Source organism: Hemiscyllium ocellatum (assembly GCF_020745735.1).
Source record: "Hemiscyllium ocellatum isolate sHemOce1 chromosome 27 unlocalized genomic scaffold, sHemOce1.pat.X.cur. SUPER_27_unloc_1, whole genome shotgun sequence".
NCBI lineage: Eukaryota > Metazoa > Chordata > Chondrichthyes > Orectolobiformes > Hemiscylliidae > Hemiscyllium > Hemiscyllium ocellatum.
Window position 1 is genome coordinate 2390917 of NW_026867476.1, and position 24453 is coordinate 2415369.

Consider the following 24453-nt stretch of genomic DNA (forward strand, 5'->3'; position numbering starts at 1 on the left):
GACACCCCTCAACCCACCCCCGCTCCCCCTCCCCAACTCCCTCCCCCCCCTCCCCTCCACAGACACCAATACGGTCTGCGCCCCCCCTGACACTGAAGCCTCCACGGGGCGGGAAGAAGCTGGACGCGGCCTCCCTTCTGGGCTGTGATGGCCGCCATTCTTCCCCCCACCCCGGTACCTCAACCAGACCAAGCCAACTCCCCCCACCCCATCCTCCCTTCCTCCTCCCAACGGCCACTGGAGGGGGTGGGGAGGATGAGGGGAGGGAATTTTTTTTTAAGGGTCTCTCCGACAACCCAGTCCCCCTTCCCTTGAGTCGCTGCATTCCTCCTCCAGTCCAGAACTAGAGGGCGTAGGTTTAGGGTGAGAGGGGAAAGATGTAAAAGGGACCTAAGGGGTAACCTTTTCACACAGAGGGTGGTACGGGTATGGAATGAGATTAGATTAGATTACTTACAGTGTGGAAACAGGCCCTTCGGCCCAACAAGTCCACACCGACCCGCCGCAGCGCAACCCACCCATGCCCCTACATATACCCCTTACCTAACACTACGGGCAATTTAGCATGGCCAATTCACCTGACCCGCACATCTTTGGACTGTGGGAGGAAACCGGAGCACCCGGAGGAAACCCACGCAGACACGGGGAGAACGTGCAAACTCCACACAGTCAGTCGCCTGAGGCGGGAATTGAACCCGGGTCCCTGGCGCTGTGAGGCAGCAGTGCTAACCACTGTGCCACCGTGCCGCCCAGAGGAAGTGGTGGAGGCTGGTACAATTGCAACATTTAAGACGCATTTGGATGGGTATACGAATAGGAAGGGTGTGAAGGGATATGGGCCGGGTGCTGGCAGGTGGGATTAGATTGGGTTGGGATATCTGGGTCAGCATGGACGGGTTGGGCCGAAGGGTCTGTTTTTCAGTGCTGTACATCTCTGTGACCTCCTCCACTGCACCCCCGGCCCAGACAATCACAAAAGGCCGACCCTCCCATCGGTAGAGTCTCACCGACCAGGCCTGTTGTCCAGGGAAGGCCTCTGGCATTCTCCGAGATCTATCCTTTGGCAACACTCTCCTACAAGGCACTCCCATTGGGTACGGAGAGGGGGAGGTGGGCCTGAACGCAATCACCGGCCCGGTATTGAGATAGCTTTCTACCCTGTACCCACCGTCGGAATACCGAACCCTCGTACAAAGGCCACACACACACACACCACACCAGGGTATTGTCTGACCGGTTTATTCGGGAGCACCCCGGCTTTCAGGGCGCTGAGCAATTTTCGAACTTTGCGGGCCCTGGCACCTCCACACCAACACTCGGCGTTTGCCCGGGCCTGTGTCTTTGCTGCCGTTTCTGCCTACGCTTGACATGTCTACGCTACTCCGCTCTGCGGTCCGCCTGCGTCGCTCGCTGGACGAGACCTTCGACCGGCAGTAGCCGCCCGCCACGGCCCAACTCAATTTGAGTCGCCCCCTGCCTCCCCCTCGTCGCCCCTCCCCGACAGCAGCGTCCTCCTCCTCCGCCTCCTCCTCCTCCTCTTCTGGCGGAGCCACTCGGCGCTGCTGGCCCCGCACAGGCCCTCCCCCGCCGGGTCCTCCCGCTGTGTGGCCTGGGGCGCGCCGCCCCCTCCACCGCCCGCTCCCAGCCCGCGGTGCACCCACTTGAGCTGGCCGTTCTTCAGTGCGTAGCGGGTGTCACCGAACCACTGGATGACGTCGGCCCGAGCCAGGCCGGTGCGCTCCACCAGGAGGCTGTAGTCGGCGCCGCTGGGCCACCGCGAGCGCAGGAAGAAGGCCTTCAGCACCGACAGCTGCTCCTTGGTCTTCCTGGGACGGCCTGAGGGCGCCGGGGAGGCCTGGCCGGGCCGGGGTTCGGTGTGGGGAGAGGGCCCGGCCTCCCCCAGCGGGCCCTTCAGCTGGTGGCGGCTGTCACTGAACCGGTGCTCGATCTCCGAGCGGGCCGGGGCGGTTTGGGCCTGAGGCCTCCGCGCCTCCTCCTCGCACCATTGCCGGGCGACGCCGGCCCCCTGGGCCTGGGCCTTGCGGCAGCGCTGCTCGCTGGGGGAGGCGCGTGCCTCCTTGGGGTGAAGGAGGTGGAGGGCCAGCATCCCGTCCCCTCCTCCTCCTCCTCCTCCATCGTAGGCCGGCGCCAGGACCAGGTGAGCGTCGGCGAGCGTGGGCGGCACGGGCAGCCGCAGGGTGCTGGACAGCCTGTGGCGGGCCTCCCGCACCTCCTCGGGGGTCCAGCTGATGCCGTGGCGCAGCCGCTGCACCGCGAACCAGACGCGGACCCGCTCGGCGGGCAGCCCCGCCGAGAGGCCGCAGCGAGCCAGCTCCTCCGGACTCGGGTACGGGAAGCGGCTGAAGGCCTCAGCCAGTGGGCCCTCATCTCCCGGCTCCAGCTCGGCAGAGGGGGTGGGGGTGGGTGAAGGGGAGCAAGCCGGGCTGGGACCCCCGCCCTGGTCACCGCCGGCCGCGCTCTCTCCCCCCGCCGCCTCTTCCTCTATGGTCAGGTCGATGTGCACAATGTCCGGCTTCGCCCGCCCGTCCAGCTGACCCTCCCCGTGGACCGGACTGGGGAAGGGCGCACCGCCTCGGGCCTGGCTGAGGAGGGAGAAGGCTGGCAGGCCCCTGCCTGAAACAGGCCCTCCGGATGGGCGCTGGCTGGGTGAGGTCCCTTCTGATAGGCCTGGACTTGGTACTGAGCCTCCAGATGGGCCCTGGTTGGGTATGGAGCCTCCAGATGGGCCCTGGTTGGGTATGGAGCCTCCATATAGTCCTTGGCTTGGTACTGGGCCTGCAGACGGGCCCTGGCTTGGTACTGGGCCTCCAGACATCCCCTGGCTTGGTACTGGGCCTCCAGACATCCCCTGGCTTGGTACTGAGCCTCCAGACAGGCCCTGGCTTGGTACGGAGTCTCTAGACAGGCCCTGGCTTGGTACTGGGCCTCCAGGCAGGCCCTGGCTTGGTACGTAGTCTCCAGGCAGGCCCAGGCTTGCTATGTGGCCTCCAGACATCCCCTGGCTCAAAATCAGGCCTCTAGGTAGTCCTCGGTTTGGCACTGGGCCTCCACACGAGGTCTGGCCTGGCACAACGCTACCAGAAGGGCCCAGGCCGGGGACAAGACCTCCGAAGGGGCCCAAGCCGGGGATGGGTCCTCCCGTCAGGCCCAGTAACCCGTAGAGCTCCTGCAGCACCACGGCCGGGTGGGCGGAGTGCAGGTGGATATTGAAGGGTTGCAGCTGGTCGGTGTGGTAGCCACAGATCTGGCAGTGGTAACCCTCAGGTCCCTCCTCGTCATCTTCGTCGTCCTCGACCCCCTCGCCGACCCCGCCCTCCTCTTCCAACTCCTCCTCTGTCATCCAAGGACAGCGGCCCGGGCCCAGAGCCCGCTCCCGGTCCCGGATCCGATCGTACACCACCTCAGGGGCGCTGGCGGCCATGTTGGCCCAGGCCGCCTCCTTGCCTTCAGCCGGTTCGCGCTGGCCCGGGCCTGTCCTCCGCTCGGCCGAGCAAGGGGCGCCGTACCTGTGTTGGACTGACATGCCTGAGCTGGGGGAGGCTGGGCGAGACAGGCTATCACTGAACAGAGCGTCATTCCTGCAGGTCAAAGCAGAGAGAGAGAAAAAGGACAGTCAGAACCCTCTTTGCCCGCCGCAACAGCTCCATCGCCTCCCTCCATCTCCACGGTCCTCCCTTCTCCCAGGACCTCACCGTCACGGCCGCCTGCAGCTCCCTCCTCGCCCCAATTTTAACCATTCATTCAACAAGTCTGGATCATAGAATAGAATCATAGGATCCCAAAAGTGTGGAAACAGGCCCTTCAGACTAAAAATCTATATCTACTCTCCGAGGAGTAACCCTCCCAGACCCATTCTACTACTCTATTACTGTACATTTACCCCTGACTAATGCACCTAACCTGCACATCCCTGGGCACTATGGGTAATTTAGCACGGCCAATCCACCCTAACCTGCACATCCCTGGGCACTATGGGTAATTTAGCACGGCCAATCCACCCTAACCTGCACATCCCTGGGCACTATGGGTAATTTAGCATGGCCAATCCACCCTAACCTGCACATCCCTGGGCACTATGGGTAATTTAGCATGGCCAATCCACCCTAACCTGCACATCCCTGGGCACTATGGGGAATTTAGCATGGCCAAGCCATCCTAACCTGTTCATCCCTGGACACTAAGGGTGGATTGGCGGTGCTAAATTACCCAAACTAACACATCTCTGGACACTATGAGTAATTTAGTGTGGCCAATTCACCATAACCTCCACGACCCTGATTACTATGGGTAATTTAGCCCATCCAACCCACCCTAACCTGCACGTCCCCAGGCACTATGGGTAATTTAGCCCATCCAACCCACCCTAACCTGTACATCCCTAGACATTATGGGTAATTCAGCATGGCCAATCCACCCTAACCTGCACATCCCTGGACACTATGGGTAATTTAGCACGGCCAATCCACCTTAACCTGCACATCCCTGGGCACTATGGGTAATTTAGCATGGCCAATCCACCCTAACCTGCACATCCCTGGACACTATGGGTAATTTAGCACGGCCAATCCACCTTAACCTGCACATCCCTGGACACTATGGGTAATTTAGCATGGCCAATCCACTCTAACCTGTACATCCCTGGGCACTATGGGTAATTTAGCATGGCCAATCCAGCCTAACCTGCACATCCCTGGACACTATGGGTAATTTAGCTCACCCAATCCACCCTAACCTACACATCCCTGGCACTATGAGTAATTTAGCATGGCCAATTCACCTTAACCTGTACATCCCTGAACAGTATGGATAATTCTGCGTGGCCAATCCACCCTAACCTGCACATCCCCAGGCACTATGGGTAATTCAGCATGGCTACTCCACCCTATCCTACACATCCTTGGGCACTATGGGTAGTTTAACATAGCCAAATCACACTAACATGCACATCCCTGGGCACTATGGATAATTTAACATGGCCAATCCAACTTAACCTGCACATTCCTAGGCACTATGGATAATTTAGCATGGCCGATCCAACCCTAACCTGCACATCCCAGGGCCCTATGGGTAATTTAACTTGGCCAGTCTGCCCTAATATCCGCATCCCTGAACACTATGGGCAATTTAGCAAGGCCAATCCATCTGAACCCGCACATCCCTGGACACTATGGGAAATTCAGAATAGCCAATCTACCCCTAACCTGAACATCCCTAGACGGTATAGGTATTTTAGCATGGCCAATCCACCCTAAACTGTACATCCCTGGGTACTGTGGGTAATTTAGCACATCCAACCCACCCTAACCTGTACATCCCTGGACAGTATAGATAATTCAGCGTGGCCAGTCCACCCTAAACTGCACATCCATGGACACCATGGGTAATTTAGTGTAGCCAATCCACCCTAATTTACACATTCCTGGGCACTATGGGTAATTCACCCGAATCTACACATCCCTGGACACAATGGGTAATTCAGCATGGCCAATCCACACTAACCTGTGCATCCGTGGGTACTATGGGTAATTTAACACAGCTAATCCATCATAACTTACACATCCCTGGGCACTACAAGTAATTGGTAAATTAGCACGGCCAATCCACCCTAACCTACACATCTCTGGACACTATGTGTAATTTAGTCTGGCCAATTCACCATAACCTACACATCCCTGGCACTATGGGTAATTTAGCATGGCCAATCCACCCTAACCTGTACATCCCTGAGCACGCTGGGTAGTTTAGTATGGCGAATCCAGACTAACCTGCACATCCCTGGGCAGTATGGGGAACTTAGCACTGCAATTCCACCCTAACGTACACATGCCTTGGCACTATGGGTAATTTTGCATGGCCAATCCACACTATCCTACACATCCCTGGGCAATATGGGTAATTTAGCACGGCCAATCTACACTAACCCACACATCCCAGGGCAGTATGGGAAATTTAGCCCATCCAATCCACCCTAACCTGTACATCTATGGGCATTATGGGTAATTGAGCACATCCAATCCACCCTCAATTGCACATCCCTGGGCACTATGGGTAATTTAGCATTGCCAATCCACCCTAACCTGACCATCCCTGGGCATTATGGGTAATTTAGCAGGCCAATCCACCCTATCCAGCACAACCCTGGGCACTATGGGTAAATTAGCACATCCAATCCATCCTAACCTGCACATCCTTGGGCACTATGGGTAATTTAGCACGGCCAACCCACCCTCAACAGCACATCCTTGGGCACTCTGGGTAAATTAGCACATCTAATCCATCCTAATCTGCACAACCCTGGGCATTATGGGCTATTTAGCAGGGCCAATCCATTGTAATCTGCACATCCCTGGGCACTATGGGTAATTTAGCATGGCCAATCCACCCTTACCTGCACATCCTTGGGCACTATGGGTAAATTAGCACATCCAATCCACCCGAACCTGCACATCCCTGGGCACTAAGGGTAATTTAGCATGGCCAAGCCACCTTTAGCTGCACATCCCTAGGCACTATGGGTAATTTAGCATTGCCATTCCACCCTAACCTGCACATCCTTGGGCACTATGGGTAATTTAGCACATCCAATCCACCCTAACCTGCACATCACTGGGCACTATGGGTAATTTAGCATCACCAATCCATCCTAACCTGCACATCCCAGGGCACTATGGGTAATTTAGCACGTGCAATCCATCCTAACCTGCACATCCCTGGGCACTATGGGTGATTTAGCATGGCCAATCCACCCAAACCTGCACATCCTTGGGCACTATGGGTAATTTAGCACATCCAATCCACCCTAACCTGCACATCCCTGGGCACTATGGGTGATTTAGCATGGCCAATCAACCCAAATCTGCATATCCCACGGCACTATGGGTAATTTAGCTCATCCAATCCACCCTAACCTGCACATCTCGGGACACTATGGGTAAATTAGCATGGCCAATCCACCCTAACCTGTACATCTCTGGACACTATGTGTAATTTAGTCTGGCCAATTCACCATAACCTACATATCCCTGGGCACTATGGGTAATTTAGCATGGCCAATCCACCAAAATCTGCTCATCTCTGGGCACTACGGGTAAATTAGCATGGCCAATCCACTCTAACCTGTACATCCCTGGACACTATGGGTAAATTAGCATGGCCTATCCACCCTAATCTGCACATCCCTGGGCACTATGGGTAATTTAGCACGGCCTATCCACCCTTACCTGTACATCCCTGGACACTATGGGTAACTTAGCATGGCCAATTCACCCGAATCTACACATTCCTGGACACAATGGGTAATTCAGCATGGCCAATCCACACTAACCTGTGCATCCGTGGGTAATATGGGTAATTTAACACAGCTAATCCATCATAACTTACACATCCTTGGGCACTACAAGTAATTGGTAAATTAGCACGGCCAATCCACCCTAACCTACACATCTCTGGACACTATGTGCAATTTAGTCTGGCCAATTCACCATAACCTACATATCCCTGGAACTATGGGTAATTTAGCATGGCCAATCCACCCTAACCTGCACATCCCTGGGCACTATGGGTAATTTTGCATGGCCAATCCACACAATCCTACACATCCCTGGGCAATATGGGTAATTTAGCACGGCCAATCTACCCTAACCCACACATCCCAGGGCACTATGGGAAATTTAGCCCATCCAATCCACCCTAACCTGTACATCTATGGGCATTATGGGTAATTTAGCACAGCTAATCCACCCTAAACTGCATATCCCTGGGCACTGTGGGTAATTTAGCAGGCCAATCCACCCTATCCAGCACAACCCTGGGCACTATGGGTAATTTAGCACATCCAATCCACCCTAACCTGCACATCCCTCAGCACTATGCATAATTTAGCATGGCCAATCCACCCAAACCTGCACATCACTGGGCACTATCGGTAATTTAGCACGTGCAATCCATCCTAACCTGCACATCCCTGGGCACTATGGGTGATTTAGCATAGCCAATACACCCTCACCTACAAAACCCTGGGCATTGCGGGTAATTTCTCATGGCCAATCCATCCTAACCTACACATCCCTGGGCACTGTGGGTAATTTAGTAGGCCAATCCACCTTAACCTGCAAATCCCTCGGCATTATGGGTAATTTAGCACAACCAATCCACCCTAACCTACACATCCCTGGGCACTGTGGGTGATTTAGCATGGCCAATCCACCCTAACCTGCACATCCCTGGGCACTATGGGTAATTTAGCACGGCTAATCCACCCTAACCTACACATCCCTGGGCACTAAGGGTAATTTAGCACGGCCAATCCATCTTAACCTGCACATCCCTGGGCACTATGGGTAATTTAGCACGGCTAATCCACCCTAACCTGCACATCCCTGGGTACTATGGGTAATTTAGCACATCCAACCCATCCTAACCTGCACATCCTTGGGCACTATGGGTAATTTAGCATGGTCAATCCACCCTTACCAGCACATCCTTGGGTACTATGGGTAATTTAGCACAACAAATCCACCCTCACCTGCACAACCCTGGGCACAATCGCAAGTTTAGCATGGCCAATCCAACCTCAACTGCACATCCATCCACCTTAACCTGCACATCCCTGGGCACGATGGGTAACTTAGCACTTCCAATCCCCCCTAACCTACACATCCCTGGACACAATGGGTAATTTTGCCCATCCAATCCACCCTAACTGGTACATCCCAGGGCACTATGGGTAATTTAGCACATCCAATCCACCCTAACCTGCACATCGCTGGGCACCATGGGTAATTTAGCATGGCCAAACCACCCTAACCTGCACATCCCAGGGCACTATGGGTAATTCAGCACTTCCAATCCACCCTAACCTGCACATCCCTAGGCACTATGGGTAATTTAGCACATCCAATCCATCCTAACCTGCACATCCCTGGACACTATGGGTAATTTAGCACATCCAATCCACCCTCACCTGCACATTCCTGGACACTATGGGTAATTTATCACGGCCATTCCATTCTAACCTGCACACCCCTGGGCACGATGAGTAATTTAGCACATCTATCCACCCTCACCTGCATATCCCTGGGCACTATGGGTAATTTAGCACGGTCAATCCACCCTAACCTGCACATCCCTGGGCACTATGGGAAATTGAGCAGGGCGAATCCATTCTAACCTGCAGGTCCCTGGGTAGTATGGGTAATTTAGCACATGCAATCCACCCTAACCTGTACATCCCTGAGAAACATGGGTAATTTAGCACATCCAATCCACCTAAACTGCACGTCCCTGGGCACTATGGGGAATTTAGCATGGCCAGTCCACCCTAAACTGCACATCCCTGGACACTATGGGTAATTTAGTGTAGCCAATCCACCCTAATTTACACATTCCTGGGCACTATGGGTAATTTAGCTCACCCAATCCACCCTAACCTGTACATCCCTGGGCACTATGGGTAATTTAGCATGGTCAAGCCACCCTGACCGGCACATCCCTGGGCACTATGGGTAATTTAGCTTGACCAATCCACCCTAACCTGTACATCCCTGAGCACTGTGGGGAGCTTAGTATGGCCAATCCACCCTAACCTATACATCCCTGGGCACTATGGGTAATTTAGCACTGCAATTCCACCCTAACGTACACATGCCTTGGCACTATGGGTAATTTAGCACGGCCAATCCACACTATCCTACACATCCCTGGGCACTATGGGTAATTTAACATGGCCAATCCAACTTAACCTGCACATTCCTAGGCACTATGGATAATTTAGCATGGCCGATCCAACCCTAACCTGCACATCCCAGGGCCCTATGGGTAATTTAACTTGGCCAGTCTGCCCTAATATCCGCATCCCTGAACACTATGGGCAATTTAGCAAGGCCAATCCATCTGAACCCGCACATCCCTGGACACTATGGGAAATTCAGAATAGCCAATCTACCCCTAACCTGAACATCCCTAGACGGTATAGGTATTTTAGCATGGCCAATCCACCCTAAACTGTACATCCCTGGGTACTGTGGGTAATTTAGCACATCCAACCCACCCTAACCTGTACATCCCTGGACAGTATAGATAATTCAGCGTGGCCAGTCCACCCTAAACTGCACATCCATGGACACCATGGGTAATTTAGTGTAGCCAATCCACCCTAATTTACACATTCCTGGGCACTATGGGTAATTCACCCGAATCTACACATCCCTGGACACAATGGGTAATTCAGCATGGCCAATCCACACTAACCTGTGCATCCGTGGGTACTATGGGTAATTTAACACAGCTAATCCATCATAACTTACACATCCCTGGGCACTACAAGTAATTGGTAAATTAGCACGGCCAATCCACCCTAACCTACACATCTCTGGACACTATGTGTAATTTAGTCTGGCCAATTCACCATAACCTACACATCCCTGGCACTATGGGTAATTTAGCATGGCCAATCCACCCTAACCTGTACATCCCTGAGCACGCTGGGTAGTTTAGTATGGCGAATCCAGACTAACCTGCACATCCCTGGGCAGTATGGGGAACTTAGCACTGCAATTCCACCCTAACGTACACATGCCTTGGCACTATGGGTAATTTTGCATGGCCAATCCACACTATCCTACACATCCCTGGGCAATATGGGTAATTTAGCACGGCCAATCTACACTAACCCACACATCCCAGGGCAGTATGGGAAATTTAGCCCATCCAATCCACCCTAACCTGTACATCTATGGGCATTATGGGTAATTGAGCACATCCAATCCACCCTCAATTGCACATCCCTGGGCACTATGGGTAATTTAGCATTGCCAATCCACCCTAACCTGACCATCCCTGGGCATTATGGGTAATTTAGCAGGCCAATCCACCCTATCCAGCACAACCCTGGGCACTATGGGTAAATTAGCACATCCAATCCATCCTAACCTGCACATCCTTGGGCACTATGGGTAATTTAGCACGGCCAACCCACCCTCAACAGCACATCCTTGGGCACTCTGGGTAAATTAGCACATCTAATCCATCCTAATCTGCACAACCCTGGGCATTATGGGCTATTTAGCAGGGCCAATCCATTGTAATCTGCACATCCCTGGGCACTATGGGTAATTTAGCATGGCCAATCCACCCTTACCTGCACATCCTTGGGCACTATGGGTAAATTAGCACATCCAATCCACCCGAACCTGCACATCCCTGGGCACTAAGGGTAATTTAGCATGGCCAAGCCACCTTTAGCTGCACATCCCTAGGCACTATGGGTAATTTAGCATTGCCATTCCACCCTAACCTGCACATCCTTGGGCACTATGGGTAATTTAGCACATCCAATCCACCCTAACCTGCACATCACTGGGCACTATGGGTAATTTAGCATCACCAATCCATCCTAACCTGCACATCCCAGGGCACTATGGGTAATTTAGCACGTGCAATCCATCCTAACCTGCACATCCCTGGGCACTATGGGTGATTTAGCATGGCCAATCCACCCAAACCTGCACATCCTTGGGCACTATGGGTAATTTAGCACATCCAATCCACCCTAACCTGCACATCCCTGGGCACTATGGGTGATTTAGCATGGCCAATCAACCCAAATCTGCATATCCCACGGCACTATGGGTAATTTAGCTCATCCAATCCACCCTAACCTGCACATCTCGGGACACTATGGGTAAATTAGCATGGCCAATCCACCCTAACCTGTACATCTCTGGACACTATGTATAATTTAGTCTGGCCAATTCACCATAACCTACATATCCCTGGGCACTATGGGTAATTTAGCATGGCCAATCCACCAAAATCTGCTCATCTCTGGGCACTACGGGTAAATTAGCATGGCCAATCCACTCTAACCTGTACATCCCTGGACACTATGGGTAAATTAGCATGGCCTATCCACCCTAATCTGCACATCCCTGGGCACTATGGGTAATTTAGCACGGCCTATCCACCCTTACCTGTACATCCCTGGACACTATGGGTAACTTAGCATGGCCAATTCACCCGAATCTACACATTCCTGGACACAATGGGTAATTCAGCATGGCCAATCCACACTAACCTGTGCATCCGTGGGTAATATGGGTAATTTAACACAGCTAATCCATCATAACTTACACATCCTTGGGCACTACAAGTAATTGGTAAATTAGCACGGCCAATCCACCCTAACCTACACATCTCTGGACACTATGTGCAATTTAGTCTGGCCAATTCACCATAACCTACATATCCCTGGAACTATGGGTAATTTAGCATGGCCAATCCACCCTAACCTGCACATCCCTGGGCACTATGGGTAATTTTGCATGGCCAATCCACACAATCCTACACATCCCTGGGCAATATGGGTAATTTAGCACGGCCAATCTACCCTAACCCACACATCCCAGGGCACTATGGGAAATTTAGCCCATCCAATCCACCCTAACCTGTACATCTATGGGCATTATGGGTAATTTAGCACAGCTAATCCACCCTAAACTGCATATCCCTGGGCACTGTGGGTAATTTAGCAGGCCAATCCACCCTATCCAGCACAACCCTGGGCACTATGGGTAATTTAGCACATCCAATCCACCCTAACCTGCACATCCCTCAGCACTATGCATAATTTAGCATGGCCAATCCACCCAAACCTGCACATCACTGGGCACTATCGGTAATTTAGCACGTGCAATCCATCCTAACCTGCACATCCCTGGGCACTATGGGTGATTTAGCATAGCCAATACACCCTCACCTACAAAACCCTGGGCATTGCGGGTAATTTCTCATGGCCAATCCATCCTAACCTACACATCCCTGGGCACTGTGGGTAATTTAGTAGGCCAATCCACCTTAACCTGCAAATCCCTCGGCATTATGGGTAATTTAGCACAACCAATCCACCCTAACCTGCACATCCCTGGGCACTATGGGTAATTTAGCACGGCTAATCCACCCTAACCTACACATCCCTGGGCACTAAGGGTAATTTAGCACGGCCAATCCATCTTAACCTGCACATCCTTGGGCACTATGGGTAATTTAGCATGGTCAATCCACCCTTACCAGCACATCCTTGGGTACTATGGGTAATTTAGCACAACAAATCCACCCTCACCTGCACAACCCTGGGCACAATCGCAAGTTTAGCATGGCCAATCCAACCTCAACTGCACATCCATCCACCTTAACCTGCACATCCCTGGGCACGATGGGTAACTTAGCACTTCCAATCCCCCCTAACCTACACATCCCTGGACACAATGGGTAATTTTGCCCATCCAATCCACCCTAACTGGTACATCCCAGGGCACTATGGGTAATTTAGCACATCCAATCCACCCTAACCTGCACATCGCTGGGCACCATGGGTAATTTAGCATGGCCAAACCACCCTAACCTGCACATCCCAGGGCACTATGGGTAATTCAGCACTTCCAATCCACCCTAACCTGCACATCCCTAGGCACTATGGGTAATTTAGCACATCCAATCCATCCTAACCTGCACATCCCTGGACACTATGGGTAATTTAGCACATCCAATCCACCCTCACCTGCACATTCCTGGACACTATGGGTAATTTATCACGGCCATTCCATTCTAACCTGCACACCCCTGGGCACGATGAGTAATTTAGCACATCTATCCACCCTCACCTGCATATCCCTGGGCACTATGGGTAATTTAGCACGGTCAATCCACCCTAACCTGCACATCCCTGGGCACTATGGGAAATTGAGCAGGGCGAATCCATTCTAACCTGCAGGTCCCTGGGTAGTATGGGTAATTTAGCACATGCAATCCACCCTAACCTGTACATCCCTGAGAAACATGGGTAATTTAGCACATCCAATCCACCTAAACTGCACGTCCCTGGGCACTATGGGGAATTTAGCATGGCCAGTCCACCCTAAACTGCACATCCCTGGACACTATGGGTAATTTAGTGTAGCCAATCCACCCTAATTTACACATTCCTGGGCACTATGGGTAATTTAGCTCACCCAATCCACCCTAACCTGTACATCCCTGGGCACTATGGGTAATTTAGCATGGTCAAGCCACCCTGACCGGCACATCCCTGGGCACTATGGGTAATTTAGCTTGACCAATCCACCCTAACCTGTACATCCCTGAGCACTGTGGGGAGCTTAGTATGGCCAATCCACCCTAACCTATACATCCCTGGGCACTATGGGTAATTTAGCACTGCAATTCCACCCTAACGTACACATGCCTTGGCACTATGGGTAATTTAGCACGGCCAATCCACACTATCCTACACATCCCTGGGCACTATGGGTAATTTAGCATGGCCAAGCCATCCTAATCTGTACATCTCTGAGCACGGTGGGTAATTTAGCATGGCCAATCCAGCCGACTTGCACGTCTCTGGACAGTAGGGGTAATTTAGCATGGCCAATCCATCCTACTCTGTACATCCCTGGGCATTATGGGTAATTTAGCACTGCCAATCCACCCTAACAGACACATCCCTTGGCAGTATGGGTAGTTTTGCATGGCCAATCCACCTTAACCTGCACATCCCTGGGCAGTAAGGGTAATTTGGCATGGCCAAGCGACCCTAACCTGTTCATCCCTGGGCACTGTGGGTAATTTAACATGGCCAATCCACCCTAACCTGTACGTCGCTAGGCACTCTGGGTAGTTTAGCACAGCCAATCCACCTAACCTGCACATCCCTGGGCAGTATGAGTAATTTAGCACAGTGAATCCATTCTAACCTGCACATCCCTGGGCACTATGAGTAATTTAGCACATCCAATCCATCCTAACCTACACATCCTTGCGCACTATGGGTATTTTAGCTCACCCAATCCACCCTAACCTGTACATCCCTGGGCACTGTGGGTAATTAAGCATGGCCAATCCAACCTAACCTGCACGTCCCTGGACAGTATGGGTAATTTAGCATGTCTACTCCACCCTATCCTACACATACCTGGGCACAGTGGGTAATTTAGCATGTCAAATCCACCCGAACTTGCACATCTCCTATCACTATGGGTAATTTAGCAAAGCCAAACCACCCTACCCTACACATCCCTGAGCACTATGGGTAAATTAGCACGGCCTATCCACCCGAATCTGCACATCCCTGGGCACTATGGGTAATTTAGCATGGCCAAGCCAACCTAACCTGTTCATCCTGTGCACTGTGGGTAATTTAGCATGGCTAATCCAGCCGAACCTGCACATTCCCTAGGCACTATGGGTAATTTAACACATCCAATGCACCCGAACCTGCACATCCCTGGGCACTATGGACAATTTAACATGGCTGATCCAACACTAACCTGCACATCCCAGGGCACTATGGGTAATTTAACTTGGCCAGTCTGCCCTAATATCCACATCCCTGAACACTATGGGCAATTTAGCAAGGCCAATCCATCTGAACCCGCACATCCCTGGACACTATAGGAAATTCAGAATAGCCAATCTACCCCTAACCTGAACATCCCTAGACGGTATAGGTATTTTAGCATGGCCAATCCACCCTAAACTGTACATCCCTGGGTACTATGGGTAATTTAGCACATCCAACCCACCCTAAGCTGCACATCCCCGAACACTATGGGTAATTTTGCATGGCCAAGCAACCCTGACCTGTACATCCCTGGGCACTATGGGTAATTTAGCATGGCCAAGCCACCCTAACCTTTACATCCCTGGGCACTATGGGTAATTTAGCATGGCCAATCCACCCTAGCCTGCACATCCCTGGGCATTGTGGGTAATTTAGCATGGCCAAGCCGCCCTAACCTACATATCCCTGGACACTATGGGTAATTTAGCATGGCCAATCCACCCTAACCTGCACATCCCTGGGCATTATGAGTAATTTAGCACAGTGAATCCACCATAACCTGCACATCCCTGGGAACTATGGGTAATTTAGCACATCCAATCCACCCTAACCTGCACATCCTTGTGCACTATGGGTAATTCAGCACGGCCAATCCACCCTAACCTGTACATCCCTGGACACTGAGTAATTTAGCACAGTGAATCCACCCTAACTTACACATCCCTGGGAACTATGGGTAATTTAGCACATCCAATCCACCCTAACTTACACATCTCTGGGTACTATGGGTAATTAAGCATGGCCAATCCACCCTAACCTGCACATTCCTGGGCACTATGAGTAATTTAGCACATCCAATCCATCCTAACCTACACATCCTTGCGCACTATGGGTAATTTAGCTCACCCAATCCACCCTAACCTGTACATCCCTGGGCACTATGGATAATTTAGCATGGCCAAGCCACCCTAAACTGTATATCCCTGCGCACTGTGGGTAATTTAGCATGGCTAATCCACTCTAACCTACACATCTCTGGACACTGTGTGTAATTTAGCATGGCCAATCCACCCTAAACTGTACATCCCTGGGTACTATAGATAATTTAGCACATCCAACCCACCCTAACCTGTACATCCTGGACATTATCAGTAATTTAGCATGGCCAATTCACCCTAACCTAGACATCCCTGAGCACTATGGCTGTTCACCATGGCCAATCCATCCTAACCTGCACATTCCTGGGCACTATGGGTAATTTTGCATTGTCAATCCAGCCTGACCTATACATCCTTGGGCACTATGGTAATTTAGCATGGCCAAGCCGCCCTGACCTGTACATCCCTGGGCACAATGGGTAATTTAGTATGGCCAAGCAACCCTAATCTTTACATCCCTGGGAACTATGGGCAATTTAGCACATCCAATCCACCCTAACCTACACATCTCTGGGCACTATGGGTAATTAAGCATGACTAATCCATACTAACCTGTGCATCCATGGGCACTATAGGTAATTTAGCATGGCCAAGCTACCCTAACCTGCAGGTCCCAGGACAGTATGGGTAATTTAGCACGGCCAATCCACGTACACATCTCTGGACACTATGAGTAATTTAGTGTGGCCAATTCACCATAACCTCCACGTCCCTGATTACTATGGGTAATTTAGCCCATCCAACCCACCCTAACCTGTACATCCCTAGACATTATGGGTAATTTAGCATGGCCAATCCACCCTAACCTGCACATCCCTGGACACTATGGGTAATTTAGCATAGCCAATCCACTCTAACCTGTACATCCCTGGGCACTATGGGTAATTTAGCATGGCCAATCCATCCAAACCTGTACATACCTAGGCACTATGAGTAATTTACTGTGGCCAACCCACCCTAACCTGCACATTCTTGAACAGTGTGGATAATTTAGCATGGCGAATCCACCATAACCTGGACATCCCTGGACACTATGGGTAATTTAGTGTAGCCAATCCACTCTAACCTACACATCCCTGGGCACTATGGATAATTTAACATGGCCAATCCACCCTAACTTGCACATCCCTGGGCACTATGGGTAACTTTGCATGGTCATCCACCCAAACTTACAGTTCTCTGGGCACTATGGGAAATTTATCATGGCCAATCCAGCCGAACCTGCACATTCCCTAGGCACTATGGATAATTTAACACATCCAATGCACCCAAACCTACACATCCCTTGACAGTATGGGTAATTTTGCACAGTCATTCCACCCTATCCTAGTTTAGCATGGACAATCCACACTAACCTGCACATCCCTGGGCACTATGGATAATTTAACATGGCCGATACAACCCTAACCTGCACATCCCAGGGCACTATGGGTAATTTAACATGGTCAGTCTGCCCTAATATACACATCCCTGAACACTATGGGCAATTTAGCATGGCCAATCCATCTGAACCCGCACATCCCTGGACACTATGGGAAATTCAGAATAGCCAATCCACCCTAACCTGCACATCCCTGGGCACTATAGGTAATTTAGCATGGCCAATCCACCCTAACGTAAACATCCCTTGACAGTATGGGTAATTTTGCATAGCCATTCCACCATATCCCACACGTCCCTGGGTACTGTGTGTACTTGAGAATGGCCAATCCACCCGAACCTGCACATCCCTGAACAGTATAGATAATTGACCATGGCCAATCCACCCTAACCTGCACATCCATGCGCACTATGGGTAATTTAGCATGGCCAATCCACCCTAACCTGCACATCCCTGGGCACTGTGGGTAATTTAGCATGGCTAATTCACCTTAACCTGTACATCCCTGGGCACTCTGGGTAGTTTAGCATGGTCAATCCACCCTAACCTGCACATCTCTGGGCACTATGAGTAATTTAGCACAGTGAATCCACCCTAACCTGCACATCCCTGGGCACTATGGGTAATTTAGCACATCCAATCCACCTTAACCTACACATCTCTGCGCTCTATGTGTAGTTTAGCATGGCCAATCCACGCTAACCTGCACATCCCTGGGCACTAAGAGTAACTTAGCACTGCAATTCCACCCTAACATACGTACCCCTTGGCACTATGGGTAATTTTGCATGGCCAATCCACACTATCCTACAAATCCCTGGGCACTGTGGGTAATTTATTATGGCCAATCCATCCGCACCTGCACATCCCTGAACAGTATAGATAATTCAGCGTGGCCAGTCCACCCTAAACTGCACATCCCTGGGCACTGTGGGTAATTTAGCATGGCCAATCCACCCAAACCTGTACATACCTAGGCACTATGAGTAATTTACTGTGGCCAACCCACCCTAACCTGCACATTCTTGAACAGTGTGGATAATTTAGCATGGCGAATCCACCATAACCTGGACATCCCTGGACACTATGGGTAATTTAGTGTAGCCAATCCACACTAACGAGCACATCCCTGGGCACTGTGGGTAATTTAGCATGGCCAAGCCACCCTAACCTGTACATCCCTGGGCACTGTGGGTAATTTAGCACGGCCAATCCACCCTAACCTGCACATCCCTGGGCACTAAGAGTAATTTAGCACATCCAATCCATCCTAACCTACACATCCCTGGGCACTGTGGGTAATTTAGCATGGCCAAGCTGCCCTAACCTGTACATCCCTGGGCACTGTGGGTAATTTAGCATGGTCAATCCACCCTCACCTACATATTCCTGTCCACAATGGGTAATTTAGCACATCCAATCCACCCTATCCTACACCTTCCTGGACACTGTGGGTAATTTAGCATGGCCAATCCACCCTAACCTCTATATCCCTGGGCACTATGGGTAGTTTAGCATGACAAATCCACCTAACCTGCACATCCTTGGGCACTATGGGTAATTTAGCATGGCCAAGCCACACTAACCTACACATCCCTGGGTACTGTGGGTAATTTAGCATGGCCAATCCACCCTAACCTGTACATCCCTGGGTACTGTGGGTAATTTAGCATGGTCTATCCAACCTAACCTGCAGGACCCTGGACAGTATGAGTAATCTAACATCCATGGGCACTATAGGTAATTGCTAAATTTGCACGGCCAATCCACCCTAACCTGCACATCTCCGAACACTGTGGGTAATTTAGCACGGCCAAGCCACCCTAAGCGGTCCATCCCTGGGCACTGTGGATAATTTAGCATGGCCAATCCACCCTAACCTGTACATCCCTGGGCACTATGGGTAATTTAGCATGGCCAATCCAGCAGAACGTGCAGGCCCCTGGACAGTATGGGTAATTTAGCATGGCCAATCCACCCTAACCTGCACATCCCTGGGCACTAAGAGTAATTTAGCACATCCAATCCATCCTAACCTACACATCCCTGGGCACGATGGATAATTTAGCACGACCAAGCCTCCCTAATCTTTACATCGCTGGGCACTGTGGTTAATTTAGCACGGCCAATCCACCCTAACCTGCACATCCCTGGGCACTGTGGGTAATTTAGCATGGCCAAGTTGCCCTAACCTGTACATCCCTGGGCACTGTGGGTAAGTTAGCATGGTCAATCCACCCTCACCTACATATTCCTGTCCACAATGGGTAATTTAGCACATCCAATCCACCCTATCCTACACCTCCCTGGACACTGTGGGTAATTTAGCATGGCCAATCCACCCTAACCTCTATATCCCTGGGCACTATGGGTAGTTTAGCATGACAAATCCACCTAACCTGCACATCCTTGGGCACTATGGGTAATTTAGCATGGCCAAGCCACACTAACCTACACATCCCTGGGTACTGTGGGTAATTTAGCATGGCCAATCCACCCTAACCTGTACATCCCTGGGTACTGTGGGTAATTTAGCATGGTCTATCCAACCTAACCTGCAGGACCCTGGACAGTATGAGTAATCTAACATCCATGGGCACTATAGGTAATTGCTAAATTTGCACGGCCAATCCACCCTAACCTGCACATCTCCGAACACTGTGGGTAATTTAGCACGGCCAAGCCACCCTAAGCGGTCCATCCCTGGGCACTGTGGATAATTTAGCATGGCCAATCCACCCTAACCTGTACATCCCTGGGCACTATGGGTAATTTAGCACGGCCAATCCATCCAAACCTGCACATCCCTGGACACTATGTGTAATTTAGCATGGCCAATCCACTCTAACCTGTACATCCCTGGGCACTATGGATAATTTAGAGTGGCCAAGTCAACCCTAATGTACACATCCCTGGGCACCAAACAATTTCTCTCTCTCCCACACACCAACCAGTTTCTCTCTCTCCCACACACACACCAACCAATTTCTCTCTCACACACACACACGAACCAACCAATTTCTCTCACACACACACACACCAATTTCTCTCTCTCTCACACACACACACCCCAACTAATTTCTCACACACACACACACCAATCAATTTCTCTCACACACACACACACAATTCAATCTCTCTCTCTCTCACACACACACTAGCCAATTTCTCTCTGACACACACACACCAACCAATATCTCTCTTTCACACACCCACACACAATCCAATTTCTCCCTCTCTCTCACACACACACACACAATTCAATCTCTCCCTCTCTCTCACACACACACACATAATTCAATCTCTCCCTCTCTCTCACACACACACACACAATTCAATCTCTCCCTCTCTCTCACACACACACACACAATTCAATCTCTCCCTCTCTCTCTCACACACACACACAATTCAATCTCTCTCTCTCACACACACACAATCCAATTTCTCTCTCTCACTCACACACACAATCCAATTTCTCTCTCTCTCACACACACAGACACACACAAACCAACTTCTCTCTCTCTCACACACACACAATCCAATTTCTCTCTCTCACACACACACACCAACCAATTTCTCTCTCGCACACACACACACGCCAACCAATTTCTCTCTCACTCACACACACAATCCAATTTCTCTCTCTCACTCACACACACAATCCAATTTCTCTCTCTCACACACACACAGACACACACAAACCAACTTCTCTCTCTCTCACACACACACCAACCAATTTCTCTCTCGCACACACACACACGCCAACCAATTTCTCTCTCACTCACACACACACAATCCAATTTCTCTCTCACACACACACACACAATCCAATCTCTCTCTCTCTCACACACACACATAAACCAATTTCTCTCTCACACACACACATAAACCAATTTCTCTCTCACACACACACACACAATCCAATCTCTCTCTCTCACACACACACAATCCAATTTCTCTCTCTCTCACACACAATCCAATGTCTCTCTCACACACACACACAATCCAATCTCTCTCTCTCTCTCCCTCTCTCTCACACACACACAATCCAATCTCTCTCTCTCTCACACACACACAATCCAATCTCTCTCTCTCTCTCTCCCTCTCTCTCACACACACACAATCCAATCTCTCTCTCTCACACACACACAATCCAATCTCTCTCTCACACACACAATCCAATTTCTCTCTCTCTCTCACACACACACAAATCCAATGTCTCTCTCTCACACACACACACAATCCAATTTCTCTCTCACACACACACAATCCAATTTCTCTCTCTCTCACACACACACAATCCAATTTCTCTCTCACACACACACAATCCAATCTCTCTCTCTCTCACACACACATAAACCAATTTCTCTCTCTCTCACACACACACAATCCAATCTCTCTCTCTCACACACACACAATCCAATTTCTCTCTCTCACACACACAATCCAATGTCTCTCTCACACACACACACAATCCAATCTCTCTCTCTCTCTCTCACACACACACAATCCAATCTCTCTCTCTCTCACACACACACAATCCAATCTCTCTCTCTCACACACACACAATCCAATCTCTCTCTCACACACACAATCCAATTTCTCTCTCTCTCTCTCACACACACACAATCCAATCTCTCTCTCTCACACACACACAATCCAATTTCTCTCTCTCTCACACACAATCCAATGTCTCTCTCACACACACACACAATCCAATCTCTCTCTCTCTCTCCCTCTCTCTCACACACACACAATCCAATCTCTCTCTCTCTCACACACACACAATCCAATCTCTCTCTCTCTCTCCCTCTCTCTCACACACACACAATCCAATCTCTCTCTCTCACACACACACAATCCAATCTCTCTCTCACACACACAATCCAATTTCTCTCTCTCTCTCTCTCACACACACACAATCCAATCTCTCTCTCTCACACACACACAATCCAATTTCTCTCTCTCTCACACACAATCCAATGTCTCTCTCACACACACACACAATCCAATCTCTCTCTCTCTCTCCCTCTCTCTCACACACACACAATCCAATCTCTCTCTCTCTCACACACACACAATCCAATCTCTCTCTCTCTCTCCCTCTCTCTCACACACACACAATCCAATCTCTCTCTCTCACACACACACAATCCAATCTCTCTCTCACACACACAATCCAATTTCTCTCTCTCTCTCTCTCTCACACACACACAAATCCAATGTCTCTCTCTCACACACACACAAATCCAATTTCTCTCTCACACACACACAATCCAATTTCTCTCTCACACACACACAATCCAATTTCTCTCTCTCTCACACACACACAATCCAATTTCTCTCTCACACACACACAATCCAATCTCTCTCTCTCACACACACATAAACCAATGTCTCTCTCTCACACACACACACAATCCAATCTCTCTCTCACACACACACAGAAACCAATTTCTCTCTCTCACACACACAATCCAATTTCTCTCTCACACACACACAATCCAATTTCTCTCTCACACACACACACAATCCAATCTCTCTCTCACACACACACACAATCCAATCTCTCTCTCACACACACATAAACCAATGTCTCTCTCTCACACACACACACAATCCAATCTCTCTCTCACACACACACAATCCAATCTCTCTCTCACACACACACACACAATCCAATTTCTCTCTCTCTCTCTCACACACAATCCAATCTCTCTCTCACACACACACACACAATCCAATTTCTCTCTCTCACACACACACAGTCCAATCTCTCTCTCTCTCACACACACACACACAATCCAATTTCTCTCTCTCTCTCACACACAATCCAATCTCTCTCTCACACACACACAGAAACCAATTTCTCTCTCTCACACACACAATCCAATTTCTCTCTCACACACACACACAATCCAATTTCTCTCTCACACACACACACAATCCAATGTCTCTCTCTCACACACACACAATCCAATCTCTCTCTCACACACATAAACCAATGTCTCTCTCTCACACACACACAATCCAATCTCTCTCTCTCAGACACACACACAATCCAATCTCTCTCTCACACATAAACCAATGTCTCTCTCTCACACACACACAATCCAATCTCTCTCTCTCACACACACACACAATCCAATCTCTCTCTCTCACACACACACAATCAAATGTCTCTCTCTCTCTCTCACACACACACACAATCCAATCTCTCTCCCTTGTTAACACAAAGCAGTTTCCCGTGTTTGTGTCTCCGGATCAGTTCCCAGTTACTGGCCATCCCACTCTGACCCACTGCCTCCACCCCTCTCTGTCTCTCTCTCTCTCTCCCAAAAAGCAGTCGCCATCTTCAGCAGAGTTTAATCTGCTTTTTTTTTGTTCCTTGCATCGGTGGTTTGATTCGGTGAAGGGGTGGGGGGGGATAGGAAAGAGTTTCAGATGTCCCCTTGCCAAAAGGCTGTAGGAAACCGACAACGCCACAGTGGTGGGCTCTCTGTCTCCTGGTTTACCTCTGTCTGAGTGCGGAGGAGATCTGAGCCCATGTTCACACGCTGCTGGGGCTGTCCCACTTTTCCCAGGCTTACAGACTCTGTCTGTCTGTGTCTCTCTCTCTCTCTCTTCAGTCTGTTGGGTCGTGGTCCGATCTGCACAGACACGCTGTTCCCCTTCTCTCTCCCTTCCCGGATCTCCGAAGGAAACAGAACAGGGAATTGGGTGGGGGAGGTTGCTGTGTGTTCGTGTCTGGGAGAAAAAGGGTCAGGCTCAGAGGAAGG

The 24453-nt window shown here is 50.5% G+C and overlaps 1 protein-coding gene across 1 annotated transcript; it reads right to left on the bottom strand.

Annotated features, from left to right (window-relative positions):
- Positions 1-1223: 1223 nt before the first annotated feature.
- LOC132807139 (spidroin-2-like) lies at positions 1224-24453 on the bottom strand. Its single transcript, XM_060821461.1, has 2 exons — positions 24190-24453; positions 1224-3599 (listed from the first exon to the last, which is right to left on the bottom strand). Exon 2 carries the CDS (start codon positions 3542-3544, stop codon positions 1457-1459), a length of 2088 nt encoding a protein of 695 aa, XP_060677444.1. The 5' UTR covers positions 3545-3599; positions 24190-24453; the 3' UTR covers positions 1224-1456.

Coding starts and splice junctions, on each gene's coding strand:
- LOC132807139 (XM_060821461.1), bottom strand. CDS start 3,544: ATGTCAGTCCAACACAGGTACGGCGCCCCTTGCTCGGCCGAGCGGAGG.